We start from the raw sequence: 15,826 nt of genomic DNA on the forward strand, positions 1-15,826 counted from the left end.
ATTCTCTGCAATTTCTCGTGGCCTTGGATGGAGTTGTTCCCAAACCGTGCCCTGCTTGCGATACAGTGAAATGGTTTGCTTTGCATGCAACGCAGTAAAATCGAGCAGCGGATGGTACACGTGTGGCCAAGTTTCACAAGTTACAGGAGTAGAATTAGGCCATTCGGCCCATCGAGTCCACTCCGCCATTCAATCATGGCTGATCCCTGCCTCCTAATCCCATTTTCCTGCCTTCTCCCCATAAACCCTTGACACCCGTTCTAATCAAGAACTTGTCTAACCCTTCCTTAAAAATATCCACTGACTTGTGGAAAAATATCCACAGCCCTCTGTGGCAATGAGTTCCACAGATTCACCACTCTCTGACTAAATAAGTTCCTCCTCACCTCCTTTCTAAAAGAGCGCCCTCTAATTCTGAGGCTGTGCCCTCTGGTCCTAGACTCTCCCACCAGTGGAAACATCCTCTCCACATCCACTCTATCTGTGCCATTCATTATTCTGTACGTTTCAATGAGGTCCCCCCTCGTTCTTCTAAACCCCAGCGAGTGCAGGCCCAGTGCCGGCAAACGCTCATCATAGGTTAACCCACTCATTCCTGGGGCCGTTCTTGTTTCTGGTGCCGACCAGGTTACAGATGTTCATCGAACAATCCTGTCTGCTGCCTGCCTCCGCACGTTGGTGAAAGGGAACCGGAGCACCGGGAGGAAACCCACGTGGTCACGGGGAGAACGTACCAACTCCACGCACAGACAGCACCCGAGGTCAGAGACCCTTCGGGTCGAGACCCTTCGTCAGAAGGAATGGGTAACGTTTCGAGTCTGAAGAAGGGTCTTGACCCGAAACCCTGGGAGGCAGAAACTTGACCACCCTGACCCCAGATTCAGGTTCTTTAGAAGTTTGCACGCCACTCGATCTGTAAGCTTGTATTGATTTAGTTTACCTTAGAGATAAACGGTGTGGAAACAGGCCCTTCGGCCCACCGGGTCCGCACTGACCAACGAACATTAACACTATCATAAACCAGGGACAAATGTTTTACACTTATACCAAGCCAAATAACCTACAAACCTAGGGGAGACACAAAATGCCGGAGTAACTCAGCGGGTCAGGCAGCATCTCGGGAGAGAAGGAATGGGTGACAAACCTGTACGTGTTTGGAGTGTGGGAGGAAACCGGAGCACCCGGAGAAAGCCCACGCACGCAGTCACGGGGAGAACGCACAGACAGCACCCGAGGCCGGGATGGAACCCGGGTCTCCGGCGCTGTGAGGCCGGTGTTCTGGTCACGCCATTATAAGAAGGACATGGAGCGTTTAGAGAAGAGGTTTACCAGCATGCTGCCTGGATTAGAGGGAATTATCAGTGAGAGGTTGGGCCAGCTTGGATTGTTTGTGGCGGGAGGTATCTGATATTAGCACAGATAAGGCCGGAACCTGTTTTTCCCCCAGGGTTGAAACGTCAAAGCCCCGAGGGCAAAGCTGTAATGTGAGACAAGCAGTGATTAAAGAAGGTGTTTATTCACAAAATGCTGCAGTAACTCAGCAGGTCAGGCAACATCTCAGGAGAGAAGGAATGGGTGACGTTTCGGGTCGAGACCCTTCTTCAGACCCGAAACAGCACCCATTCCTTCTCTCTCTCCAGAGATGCTGCCTGTCCCGCTCAGTTACTCCAGCACTTTGTGTCTATCTTCGATGTAAACCAGCATCTGCAGTTCCTTCCTACAAAGATTAAAGATGTATGGGGCATGTTGTTTATGCAGAGAGTGTTGGTTGGCTGGCTGGGGCGTGTTGTCAGGGGAGGTGGTGAAGGTAGATGTGATAGAGGTGTTTAAGAGACTTTTGGACAGACACATTGGGAGGGATAGCGGTAGAGTTGCCGCCTCACAACTCTACGCCAGAGACCCAGGTTCCATCGTGACTACGGGCGCTGTCTGTACAGAGTTTGTACGTTCTCCCCGTGACCTGCGTGGGCTTTCTCCGGGTGCTCCGGTTTCAGCCCACACTGCAAAGACGTACGGGTTTGTAGGCTAATTGGCATCTGCAGAAATTGTAAGTTGTCTCTGGTGTGAGTGGGATAGCACCAGTGTACAGGGGGGGTCGCTGGTCGGCAGGGACTCGGTGGGGGTCGAAGGGCCTGTTTTCACAACTCTGTCTTTAGACCTTTGACGTTACAAACCTGCTCGTCTTTAGGATGCACTCGGTGGAAACCCATCCGGTCGGTCACGGGGAAACATGGAGAATAGATGCAGGAGGAGGAGGCCATTCGGCCCTTCGGGCCAGCACCGCCATTCGATACGATCATCCACAATCAGCTCCCCGTTCCTGTTTTCTCCCCCGTATCCCTTGATCCCGTTGGCCCCAGGAGCCGTGGAGAACGTGCAAACTCCGCGCCCGTGGTCGGGATGGAACCCGGGTCTCTGGCGCCGCGAGGCAGTGACTCTACCGCCGTGGTGAGGTCACACTGGGGGGTGATGGTGGTGGGGGTGGGGGTGGATCAGGTGTAGGCAGAGGAAGTTGGTTGGACTTGGCTTCTGCCATCCTTTGCTCTGTGGGCTTTGACGTTGGGTGCAAGGCTTTATGCAGTGGGGCCTCTGTGTGTTTCTCAGCAAACTGTTGTGTCGCCTTTCCTGGCATCAAGATTAAACATTAGCTGTGTTTGGCTGATCTTAACGTATAAATTGGAGGAGATAATGACGAGGTTCCAGGTTGTGCTGTGTTATCTTCCCCTGAAGTGTTTCTGCCATGTTTTGAACAACTGCCTGCCGTTTTCCTCTGTACTTTTAGCCTCTTCTCAGGGAAATTATAGGGTTGTGAAAGGTCACGTGGAGGACAGGACAGACAGGACAGGCCGTAAACATGGTGGAGGAATGTGTGGGGAGGAACTGCAGATGCTGGGTTATGCTGAAGACAGGCAGTCTGTGGGGAGGAACTGCAGTGCTGGAGTAACTCAGCAGGTCAGGCAGCAACTCCAGAGAGAAGGAATGGGTGACGTTTCGGGTCGAGACCCTTCTTCTGACCGGAGTGTAAGAAAATAACTGCAGATGCTGGTACAAATCGAAGGTATTTATTCACACAATGCTGGAGTAACTCAGCAGGTCAGGCAGCATCTCAGGCGGGAAGGAATGGGAATCCAGAGAAGCTGCCCGACCTGCTGAGTTACTCCAGCATTTTGTGAATAAATACCTTCTGACTGGAGTAACTCGTCTGGACGAGGGTGGGGGTGGGGTGGGGTAAGAAAGCTGGAAAAGCGAGGAGGGGCGAGACAAGGCGAGGCAGGCAACAGGTGAACAGGTTTGGGGCAGCACGGTGGCACAGCGTTAGAGTTGCTGCCTCCCAGCGTCAGAGACCCGGGTTCCATCCCGACCACGGGCGCTGTCTGTAAGGAGTTTGTACGTTCTCCCCGTGACCCGCGTGGGTTTTCTCCAGGTGCTCCGGTTTCCTCCCGCACTCCCCAAAGACGTGCTGGTTTGTGGGTTAATTGGCTTTTGGAAAGTTACATGGATAGGAAAGGTTCAGATGGTCATGGGTCAAATGCGGGCAGGTGAGGCCGGGGCAGGTGAGGCCGGGGCAGGTGAGGCCGGGGCAGGTGAGGCCGGGGCAGGTGAGGCCGGGGCAGGTGAGATTAGGGCAGGTGAGGCCGGGGCAGGTGAGGCCGGGGCAGGTGAGGCCGGGGCAGGTGAGGCCGGGGCAGGTGAGGCCGGGGCAGGTGAGATTAGGGCAGGTGAGGCCAGGGCAGGTGAGGCCAGGGCAGGTGAGGCCAGGGCAGGTGAGGCCAGGGCAGGTGAGGCCAGGGCAGGTGAGGCCAGGGCAGGTGAGGCTAGGGCAGGTGAGTCCGAGGTCGCTGGGGCATCTTGGTTGGCGAGGTCATGTTGGGCCAAGGAGCCTCCCTGTTCTTCAAGATCTTGGCACCGCTGGTGAAGAGGACTTCATGCCCACCCTTAACGGTCCGTAAGGGCTTGGTGATGACCCAATGTTGTAGAAACAACTAAAAATAGGTGCAGGAGGAGGCCATTCGGCCCTTCGAGCCAGCACCGCCATTCAATATGATCATGGCTGATCATCCACAATCAGTACCCCGTTCCTGCTTTCTCCCCATACCCCTTGATTCCGTTAGCCCCAAGAGCTAAATCTAACTCTCTTTTGAAAACATTGGCCTCCACTGCCTTCTGTGGCAGAGAATTCCACAGATTCACAACTCTCTGGGTGAAAAGGTTTTTCCTCATCGCAGTCCTAAATGGCCTTCCCCTTATTCTTAAACTGTGTGTGTGGCCCCTGGTTCTGGACTCCCCCAACATTGGGAACATTTTTCCTGCATCTAGCTTGTCCGGTCCTTTTATAATTTTATTTGTTTCTATAAGATCCCCCTCTCATCCTTCTAAACTCCAGTGAATCCCCCAACATTGGGAACATGCGCGATAAGCATAGTATATCTCTAACATACACTCTATAACATAGGAGCAGAATTAGACAGAAGGTAGACACAAAATGCTGGAGTAACTCAGCGGGTCAGGCAGCATCTGTGGAGAACATAGATAGGTGACGTTTCACAGAGTGCTGGAGTAACTCAGCGGGTCAGGCAGCATCTGTGGAGAACATGGATAGGTGACGTTTCACAGAGTGCTGGAGTAACTCAGCGGGTCAGGCAGCATCTCGGGAGAGAAGAAATGGGTGCAGGAGCAGAATTAGGCCATTCGGCCCATCGAATCTGCAATGGTAGCTGATCTATTTTCCCCCCTCAACCCAGTTCTCCTGCCACCTGCCCATTACCTTTGACGCACTGACTAATCAAGAATCTATCTGTCTGTATCCATGTCCCGCCCCCTCCCCTGACACCAGTCTGAACAAGGGTCTCGAGCAGAAACGTCGCCCATTCCTTCTCACCAGAGATGCTGCCTGTCCCCGCTGAGTTACTCCAGCGTTTTTGTGTCTACCTTCGGTTTAAACCAGCATCTGCTACATCTCCTTCCTGCACAAGAATCTTCCAATCTCCAACTTTAAAAAGAAAACCCAGTGGCTGTTTAGTGCCACAGATGCCGCCTGACCCGGTGAGTTTCGCCAGCTCCTGGTGGGGTTTGTTTTTAAAGCTCAGTAATTAATACCACGTCACTCACACAACAGGAAATGACGCAAAATCGAATTCTTGCGGGAATGTCCTGGGAATTTGCTCGACAGGGTGCGTTGATTCTTTATTGTCTGAAGACTGACATTTTGTTTGAGGGAATTCTAAACCACAGTTGTCCGCCACAGTGCGTCATCAGATGCAGGGGAACATGTTCCCGGTGTTGGGGGAGTCCAGAACCAGGGCCCCTACAGTTTAAGAATAAGCGGTCGGCCATTTAGAACGGAGACGAGGAGAAACTACTTCACCCAGAGAGTTGTGAATCTGCCACAGAAGGTAGTTAGTGGAGGCCAATTCACTGGATGTATTCAAGAGAGAGTTAGATAGAGCTCTGAGGGCTAACGGAATCAAGGGAGAAAGCAGGAACGGGATACTGATTGTGGATGATCAGCCGTGATCGTATTGAATGGCAGTGCTGGCTCGAAGGGCCGAATGGCCTACCCCTGCACCTATTTTTCTATTTAGTGCAGTTTAGAGATACAGCGCGAGAACAGGCCCTTCGGCCCACTGAGTCCGCGTCGACCAGCGATCCCCGCACATTCACACTATCCTACACACACTCAGGATCATTGAAAGGATATCTGGGAAAGAACTGCTGGTTTAAACCGAAGGTTGACACAAAATGCTGGAGTAACTCAGCGGGTCAGGCAGCATCTCTGGAGAGAAGGAATGGGTGACGTTTCGGGTCGAGACCCTTCTTCAGACTGATGACACCTCCGCTCAGTCCGTCTCAACCAACCTGATCTCCCGGTGGCTCAGCACTTCAACCCCCCTCCCATTCCCAATCTGACCTTTCTGTCCTGGGCCTCCTCCACTGTCAGAGTGAGGCCCAGCGCAAAGTGGAGGAACAGCACCTCATATTTCGCTTGGGCAGCTCACACCCCAGCGGTATGAACATTGACTTCTCTAACTTCAGATAGTCCCTGCTTTCCCTCTCTCTCCATCCCTCCCCCTTCCCAGTTCTCCCACCAGTCTTCCTGTCTCCGACTGCATCCTATCTCTGTCCCGCCCCCTCCCCCCCTGACACCAGTTTGAAGAAGGGCCTCGACCCGAAACGTCACCCATTCCTTCTCTCCCGAGATGCTGCCTGACCCGCTGAGTTACTCCAGCACTTTGTGTCTATCCTAGCTTTTCACCGTACCATGGCACTCCTGACAGTAAACTAAACTCAAACTTTGGTCCCTAATCTGTACTCTTGCTTTGCGGTAATTCATTGACGTTATGTTAACTTTTTATTTTAGATATTTTTTTATATCAAAAAATACTTTATTCAAGTAATAAATATTTACGAAACATCTTCTTTTCAACAACCCCATCCGACATTTCCGGAGGTTACACGTTCAATACAGGTATTCGTTTCCAAATTTACACCGAAATTTACACAGTATCCCTTATTTGGAGGGGCGTAGAATGTAATGAATTAACAAAAGACGTGTTGGGGCTGAACTGTAATGTTTAAAACAACCAGATAGGATTGTCCTTCCTGGCCTAATGTCACACTTGGTAGCAGATGTGATCTAATCCTTTTTATAAATCGACTCAGGGATTGTCATTTTAAGCTTAAAATTCACAAGCAAAAATTAATTTAATTTAAATTTCGTCATGGCATTAGAGCTCAAACCAATCTAATTTATGCTTTATTTTAAACTTGGGCCCCATTGGTTTCATTTTGGCGATAGAGCAGATCGTAATTAGATAATTGTGTTCCGTTCATCGTGACTTGCATCAAATAATTTAAAGGTTTATAATGGGTTAGCATTTAAACATCTCTTCATGTCAAAAGCATTGGTTTAGGAAAATAACTGCAGATGCTGGTACAAATCGAAGGTATCACAAAATGCTGGAGTAACTCAGCGGGTCAGGCAGCATCTCTGGAGAGAAGGAATGGGTGACGTTTCGGGTCGAGACCCTTCTTCACCCTCCGGGTGCTCCGGTTTCCTCCAACAATGTAAATTGTCCCCGGTGTGTTAGGATAGTGCCACTGTACGGGGCTCGCTGGTTGGCGTGGGCCCAAGGGTCTGTCTCTGAGCTCTATCTCTAAAGTCTACAGTCAATATGTGTAGGAAGGAACTGCAGATGCTGGTTTATACCGACCGGATGGACACAAAGCAGAGAGTTTATGGTCCAAACGTGAGCAGGTGGGACTAGAACAGACGGGGCATCTTGATCGGCAGGGCCGAAGGGCCTGTTCTTGGTCCTTGGTCCTCCAAAATATTCCAAATGGAATTTATAGACAATAGACAACAGGTGCAGGAGGAGGCCATTCGGCCCTTCGAGCCAGCACCGCCATTCAATGTGATGATGGCTGATCATTCTCAATCAGTACCCCGTTCCTGCCTTCTCCCCGTACCCCCTGACTCCGCTATCCTTAAGAGCTCTATCTAGAAACTGGAGGTGGCGGAGTTTGGACTTAAGCAAGAAGGGCTTCTTGGAGAAGAAGAGCTGCCTTAAATGTAGTTGTGTCTGGTTGAGTAACGATAGTAGGGTGAAGATCAATCCATGCTTTAATTGTGCGAGGGCGGTATGAAAGTTGCTGTACACACCTGTCTTGATAGCTGGTATCTCAACTTGAACCGAATGCCCTGTTTGTGTGCTGCGTGACTCTGTGACTCCACAGTGAAGTAGCAGCCCACATATTTGAAAGGGCTTGGGCAGTTCAAAGGTGTCTTTGAGTAATCAGCAGTGAGTAATAAATGCTGGACTTGCCAAAGACGCCCACATGAACTGAATAAATTAAAAACAATAAATGTTAACAATACCACAGGTACGTGTAATCTGATTTCTTTATTGCATTTCTAATACTCTTCACACTCAGTGTGATGCTGAGATCTGTAGTGGAGTGAAATGCTTTGTGTTCTTCATTGCAATGGCATTTATAGTTTTAGTTTGGAGATACAGCGTGGAAAGAGACCCTTCGGCCCACAGAGTCCACACCGACCAGCGACCCCCACCCCCCCGTACACTAGTTCTATCCCAACTCACCCCAGGGAACAATTTACAGAGGGACAATTAACTGACAAACCCGCACGTCTTTGGAGTGTGGGAGGAAACCCGAGCGCCCGGAGAAAACCCACGCAGGTCATGGGGAGAACGTACAAACTCCGTACAGGCGGCGCCCGTGGTCGGGATCGAACCCGGGTCTCTGGCGCTGTGAGGCAGCAGCTCTACCCGCTGCACCCCTGAAATTGATTTGCTTTTGGTCCATCACTTGTCTCACAGTTTACTCTAAGTCTCTTATCCACCCAGTTTGGATTTGGCTTGTTAAAGTTAACCAGAACTAGCTTTGATTTCACCTGAACAACAGGTGAACAACAGGTTGTCCTAGACAATAGACAATAGATGCAGGAGGAGGCCATTCGGCCCTTCGAGCCAGCACTGCCATTCAATGTGATCATGGCTGATCATTCTCAATTAGTACCCCGTTCCTGCCTTCTCCCCATAACCCCTGACTCCGCTATCCTTAAGAGCTCAATCCAGCTCTCTCTTGAATGCATTCAGAGATTGGCCTCCACTGCCTTCTGTGGCAGAGAATTCCACAGATTCACAACTCTCTGACTGAAAAAGTTTTTCCTCATCTCAGTTCTAAATGGCCTACCCTTTATTCTTAATCTGTGGCCCTTTGTTCTGGACTCCCCCAACATTGGGAACATGTTTCCTGCCTCTAACGTGTCCAACCCCTTAATAATCTTATACGTTTCGATAAGATCCCCTCTCATCCTCTCTCGTCCTCTCTTCCAGCTGTGTGCTATTCGGTCTTCAACTGGTGGGGCCATTCAAGACTGAAGGCACTTGAGGTTATCCACTTTGGTGGTAAGAATAGGAAGGCAGAGTATTATCTGAATGGTGTCAAGTTAGGAAAAGGGGACGTACAACGCGATCTGGGTGTCTTAGTGCATCAGTCACTGAAAGGAAGCATGCAGGTACAGCAGGCAGTGAAGAAAGCCAATGGAATGTTGGCCTTCATAACAAGAGGAGTTGAGTATAGGAGCAAAGAGGTCCTTCTGCAGTTGTACAGGCCCCTAGTGAGACCGCACCTGGAGTACTGTGTGCAGTTTTAGTCTCCAAATTTGAGGAAGGATATTCTTGCTATTGAGGGCGTGCAGCGTAGGTTTACTAGGTTAATTCCCAGAATGGCGGGACTGTCATATGTTGAAAGACTGGAGCGACTAGGCTTGTATACACTGGAATTTGGAAGGATGAGAGGGGATCTTATCGAAACATATAAGATTATTAAGGGGTTGGACACATTAGAGGCAGGAAACATGTTCCCAATGTTGGGGGAGTCCAGAACCAGGGGCCACAGTTTAAGAATAAACCTGGGATGGCGGGACTTACATATGAGGAAAGACTGGATAGACTGGACTTGTACTCGCTGGAATTTAGAAGACTGAGGGGGGATCTTATAGAAACATATAAAATTCTTAAGGGGTTGGAGAGGCTGGATGCGGGAAGATTGTTCCCGATGTTGGGGGAGTCCAGAACCAGGGGTCACAGCTTAAGGATAAGGGGGAAGTCTTTTAGGACCGAGATGAGAAAACATTTCTTCACACAGAGAGTGGTGAGTCTGTGGAATTCTCTGCCACAGAAGGTAGTTGAGGCCAGTTCATTGGCTATATTTAAGAGGGAGTTAGATGTGGCCCTTTTTGCTAAGGGGATCAGGGGGTATGGAGAGAAGGCAGGTACAGGCTACTGAGCTGAATGATCAGCCATGATCATATTGAATGGCGGTGCAGGATCGAAGGGCCGAATGGCCTACTCCTGCACCTATTTTCTATGTTTCTAATAAGGGGTAGGCCATTTAGAACGGAGATGAGGAAAAACTTTTTCAGTCAGAGAGTTGTAAATCTGTGGAGTTCTCTGCCTCAGAAGGCAGTGGAGGCCAATTCTCTGAATGCATTCAAGAGAGAGCTGGATAGAGCTCTTAAGGATAGCGGAGTCAGGGGGTATGGGGAGAAGGCAGGAACGGGGTACTGATTGAGAATGATCAGCCATGATCACATTGAATGGCGGTGCTGGCTCGAAGGGCCGAATGGCCTCCTCCTGCACCTATTGTCTATGCCAGCTGTTACATACATTCAGCAGCCTGACTTTGCGAGTTCAGGAATGAGGAAGTTGAGGAGTCTCGGCCTGCTGGCGTCAAGTCTCATGTGTGCGGTTAACCATTTGTTGGAAACTCCGACTTCAGTTTAGTTTTACTTTAGAGATACGTCGCGGAAACAGGCCCTTCGGCCCACCGAGTCCGCGCCGACCAGCGATCCCCGCACACCAACACTATCCTACACACACTAGGGACAATTTACATTTATACCAAGCCAATTACTCCAGCATTTTGTGTAAGAAAATAACTGCAGATGTTGGTACAAATCCAAGGTATTTATTTCACAAAATGCTGGAGTAACTCAGCAGGTCAGGCAGCATCTCAGGAAGAAGGAATGGGTGACGTTTCGGGTCGAGACCCTTTGAAGAAGGGTCTCGACCCGAAACGTCACCCACTCCTCTCCAGAGATGCTGCCTGACCCACTGAGTTGCTCCAGCTCTCTGTGTCTATCCCTGGAGGGAAGACTGCTTGTTTCTGTGCCTATAGGTGGAACTGCCCCTTGCATCGCCCCCCCTCTCTCCGTCCCTCCCCCACCCAAGTCATGGTTCGAGCTTCAAAGTCGTCAGACAGACACAAAATGCTGGAGCAACTCAGCGGGTCAGGCAGCATCTCTGGAGAGAAGGAACGGGTGACGTTTTGGGTCGAAACCTTTCTTCATGGGTAAAAGGAACCGAAAGATATGGATGATGGTGTAGAGAGATAAATGAAAGATGTGCAAAAACAATAACAACGATAAAGGGAACAGGCCATTGTTAGCGTTTGTTACATGAGAACGGGTTACCAACAATGTGACTCAAAGTCGACTTTGAAGTTGGTACGACTTGGGTGGGGGGAGGGACGGAGAGAGAGGGGAGGCAGGGGGTTACTTGAAGTTAGAGAAATCAAGAAAGTCGTCTTGTTGAGACGTTTAAAAGACACTTGGATAATGAAAGTTGAGTGGAATATGGGCCAAATGACTGGGTCAGATTGATCAGAAGGTAGGCACAAAATGCTGGAGTAACTCAGCGGGTCAGGCAGCATCACTGGAGAGAAGGAATGGGTGATGTTTCGGGCCTGACCCCCTGAGTTACTCCAGCACTCTGTGAAACGTCACCTATCCATGTTCTCCACAGATGCTGCCTGACCCGCTGAGTTACTCCAGCACTCTGTGAAACGTCACCTATCCATGTTCTCCACAGATGCTGCCTGACCCGCTGAGTTACTCCAACACTCTGTGTCTTTTTATGTGTGTGTCTGTTGTCCCAGATCACAGCAGGTAAGGCTTGGCAGATGCCTTTACCAGCAGGGCCTTTGTGAATCAAATGCATCTTCGCTACAACCTAGTTATACATCCTAACACAACACATTTTTTTTAAGACAATCCCCAATGTACTAAATTTACCAAATTTGAATTTCCCATCTGTTCCACTTTTGAGCAGATGTGCTTAGATCATCCGAGTTTTCAATTGCCAATGCTATAACCTCCATGCAGTCTGAAGAAGGGTCCTGACCCTAAACCTCTCCCATCCTTTTATCTCCAGAGATGCTGCCTGACCCGCTGGGTTACTCCAGCACTTTGTGTCTACCTTTGGCACAAACCAGCATCTGCAGTTCTTTGTTCCTACCTCTGTTGACCTTATTAGCGTTGTCACTTACGGCCATAAAGCATTGAGCAGGGAAAGAGGACTTTTGTCCCATCTCGTCCACACCGACCAAGATGACCAATCTAACCGAGGGAATAAAAACTGCAGATGCTGGTTTAAATCGAAGGTAGACACAAAAATGCTGGAGTAACTCAGCGGGTCAGGCAGCATCTGTGGAGAACATGGATAGGTGACGTTTCACAGAGTGCTGGAGTAACTCAGTGGGTCGGGCAGCATCTGTGGAGAACATGGATAGGTGACGTTTCACAGAGTGCTGGAGTAACTCAGTGGGTCGGGCAGCATCTGTGGAGAACATGGATAGGTGACGTTTCAGGCCGGGACACTTCTTTCGACTGATTGTGTCGGGGAAGGGGAGGGGGAAAGGAAGCTGGACGAGAGGTGGGGCGAAGCCTGTGAGTGATAGGTGAACGCAGGCAAGAGGGGTACTGATGGGCAGATTTAGTCTCGGTCTGAGGAAGGGTCTCGAGCCGAAACGTCATCTATCCCTTTGCTCCAGAGATGCTGCCTGTCCCCGCTGAGTTACTCCAGCATTTTGTGTCTATCTTTAGTTTATCTAACATCTGTATTTCTTTACTACACATTTTCTTAGTTAGTTTGGAGACACAGCAGGGAAGCGGCCCATTGGCTTGAATTGAATGTAGTACATTATTGTCACATGTGGCAAGTCACAAATCCCCCCCCCCCCCCCCACCCACCCGCGTGCCAGTCTTGTTCTTCGCCAGTCTTTGTTCTTCCCCCCCCACGCCAGACCCCCCTTTGTTCTCCCCCCCCTCCCTCACGCCCCCCCCCCCCCCACCCGCGTGCCAGTCTTGTTCTTCGCCAGTCTTTGTTCTTCCCCCCCCACGCCAGACCCCCCTTTGTTCTTCCCCCCCTCCCTCACGCCCCCCCCCCCACGCCAGGCCCCCTTTGTTCTCCCCCCTCCCTCACGCCCCCCCCCCACGCCAGGCCCCCTTTGTTCTCCCCCCTCCCTCACGCCCCCCCCCCACGCCAGGCCCCCTTTGTTCTTCCCCCCCTCCCTCACGCCCCCCCCCCACGCCAGGCCCCCTTTGTTCTTCCCCCCCTCCCTCACGCCCCCCCCCCACGCCAGGCCCCCTTTGTTCTTCCCCCCCTCCCTCAGGCCCCCCCCCACGCCAGGCCCCCCCCCCCACGCCAGGCCCCCTTTGTTCTTCCCCCCCTCCCTCAGGCCCCTCCCCACGCCAGGCCCCCCCCCACGCCAGGCCCCCTTTGTTCTTCCCCCCCCTCCCTCACGTCCCGTCCCCCCACGCCAGGCCCCCTTTGTTCTTCCCCCCCCTCCCTCACGCCCCCCCCCCCCCACGCCAGGCCCCCTTTGTTCTTCCCCCCCTCCCACACGGCCCCCCCACGTCGGCCCCTCCTTTGTTCTTCCCACCCTCCCTCACGCCCCCCCTCCCCCACCGTGCGCCAGTCCTCCCTTTGTTCTTCCCCCCTCCCTCACGCCCCCCCCACGCCAGGCACCCTTTGATCTTCCCCCCCCGCCCCCTCACGCCACCCCTCCCCCACCGCGCGCCAGTCCTCCCTTTGTTCTTCCCCCCTCCCTCACGCCCTCCCCACGCCAGGCCCCCTTTGATCTTCCCTCACGCCCCCCCCCCCCCCACGCCGGCCCCCCCTTTGTCCTTCCCCCCCCCGCCAGCCGCGTCCGCACTTGCGCGCGGTCCGTCCTCGTACGTACATACGTCCGTCGGTCGGCGCCATCGTCGACCACCGCGGGCCGACCTCCACCATCGCCGCCGCCTGGTCCTCTCCGTGACGCGCCTCTGGCCCAGAGGTTGGAGAGGTCATTATTCACGCCACTGGGCGTGCGAGCTGCCCCCCCAAGGCGATGGACTGGGCGATAGCCAGGCCGCGGCACTCTGCTCAAGGGCGATGGAACAGGCGTCCAATGTCAGTGTTGTCACCCGCGTGCAGATTCCCATGAATGAGAACAATCTCTCCAATCTGTGGAAAATTCTCCCAGCCCAAAACAGTGTGAGAATAGATCAAGGGGGTAGATAGGGTTTTAGTTCAAGGGCACGTCCGTGATCAGAGGAAAATCTCACACCGTGGGTAAAATTTGTGTAAACAGTCATTGTTGGCAATGGAAAGAGCATTGAGAAACCTGTCAATTGACAATAGGTGCAGGAGGAGGCCATTCAGCCCTTCGAGCCAGCACCGCCATTCAATGTGATCATGGCTGATCATTCTCAATGAGTTGCTCCAGCATTTTGTGTCAACCTCCATATCAATGAGCTAAACTAAACTAAACATAGATGCTTAGTTCACAGTACCTGGGTACACGTGACAATATACTCAACTAAAACAATGCTGCCTGATGTGCTGAGTTACTCCAGCACTTTGTGTCAATCCACGTTCTCCACAGATGCTGCCTGACCCGCTGAGTTACTCCAGCACTCTGTGAAACGTCACCTATCCATGTTCTCCACAGATGCTGCCTGACCCGCTGAGTTACTCCAGCACTCTGTGAAACGTCACATATCCATGTTCTCCACAGATGCAGCCTGACCCGCTGAGTTACTCCAGCACTCTGTGAAACGTCACCTATCTTATGTTCTCCACAGATGCAGCCTGACCCGCTGAGTTACTCCAGCACTTTGTGTCTTTTTTTTGGTAAACCAGCATCCGCAGTTCCTTATGTCAAAGCTGAACCGTTATTGGGGGCATGACTACACATAATAATCCAGCATTTGAGGAGAATCAAAAGAGGCAATGCAGCATATTTGATCAGAAATAGGTAACAGGAAATGACACCATCTGGCCTCAGTGTGAGTCACCTCACCAAGTGAAAGAAACGCGAAGCACTTGGAAAAATACAAACTCAAAGGATGCCTGGAAGTCACAGCAGGCTCAGAGTGCTGGAGTAACTCAGCAGGTCAGGCAGCATCTCTGGAGAACGTGGATAGGTACAAAGTGCTGGAGTAACTCAGCGGGTCAATAGACAATAGGTGCAGTAGTAGGCCATTCGGCCCTTCGAGCCAGCACCACCATTCAATGTGATCATGGCTGATCATTCTCAATCAGTACCCCGTTCCTGCCTTCTCCCCATACCCCCTGTCTCCGCTATCCTTAAGAGCTCTATCTAGTTCTCTCTTGAATGCATTCAGAGAATTGGCCTCCACTGCCTTCTGAGGCAGAAAATTCCACAGATTCACAACTCTCTGATTGAAAAGGTTTTTCCTCATCTCCGTACTAAATGGCCTACCCCTTATTCTTAAACTGTGGCCCCTGGTTCTGGACTCCCCCAACATTGGGAACATGTTTCCTGCCTCTAACCTGTCCAACCCCTTAATAATCGTATACGTTTCGATAAGATCCCCTCTCATTCCTCTAAATTCCAGTGTATACAAGCCTAACAAGGGTCATGAGGTGTTAAGGAATAGGAGTAGAATTAGGCCATTCGGCCCATCAAGTCTACTCCGCCATTCAATCACGGCTGATCTATCTCTCCCTCCTAACCCCATTCTCCTGCGTTCTGCCCGTAACCCCTGACACCCGCACTAATCAACAATCTGTCTGTCTCTGCTGTAAAAATATCCACTGACTTGTGGCCTCCACGGCCTTCTGTGGCAAAGAATTTCACAGATTCACCGCCCTGTGACTAAACTCAGGCAGCATCTCTGGAGAAAAGCAACAGATGACGTTTTGGGTCGAGGCACTTCTTCAGGCTGAGAGTCGGGGGAAAGGGAAATGACAGATACGGAACAAATGAATGAAAGATGTGCAAAAATGTAACGATGATAAAGGAAGCAGACCCTTGTTAGCTGTGGGCTCGGTGAGTTACACCTATCCCTTCTCTCTAGAGACGCTGCTTATCCTGCTGAGTTTCTCCAGCATTTTGTATCTATCTTCGGTGTAAACCAACATCTACTGTTCCTTCCGACACAGGAATAGATCCCCTCGGCTGACAATATCCCTGTAGGTTAATTGGCCGTCTGTTAATAGCTCCTGGTGTGTGT

General features: G+C 51.3%; 1 protein-coding gene across 1 annotated transcript in view; it reads right to left on the bottom strand.

Moving 5' to 3' along the window:
- LOC144605242 (plasma membrane calcium-transporting ATPase 1-like) overlaps positions 1-13,655 on the bottom strand; it is an 87,057-nt gene extending 73,402 nt beyond the window's left edge. The window contains 1 exon segment of the mRNA XM_078420338.1: positions 13,550-13,655. Coding sequence (XP_078276464.1) covers positions 13,550-13,655 — 106 coding nt within the window.
- Between the last annotated feature and the right edge of the window lie 2,171 nt (positions 13,656-15,826).

This window comes from Rhinoraja longicauda, chromosome 24, assembly GCF_053455715.1.
Source record: "Rhinoraja longicauda isolate Sanriku21f chromosome 24, sRhiLon1.1, whole genome shotgun sequence".
Classification (NCBI taxonomy): Eukaryota; Metazoa; Chordata; class Chondrichthyes; order Rajiformes; family Arhynchobatidae; genus Rhinoraja; species Rhinoraja longicauda.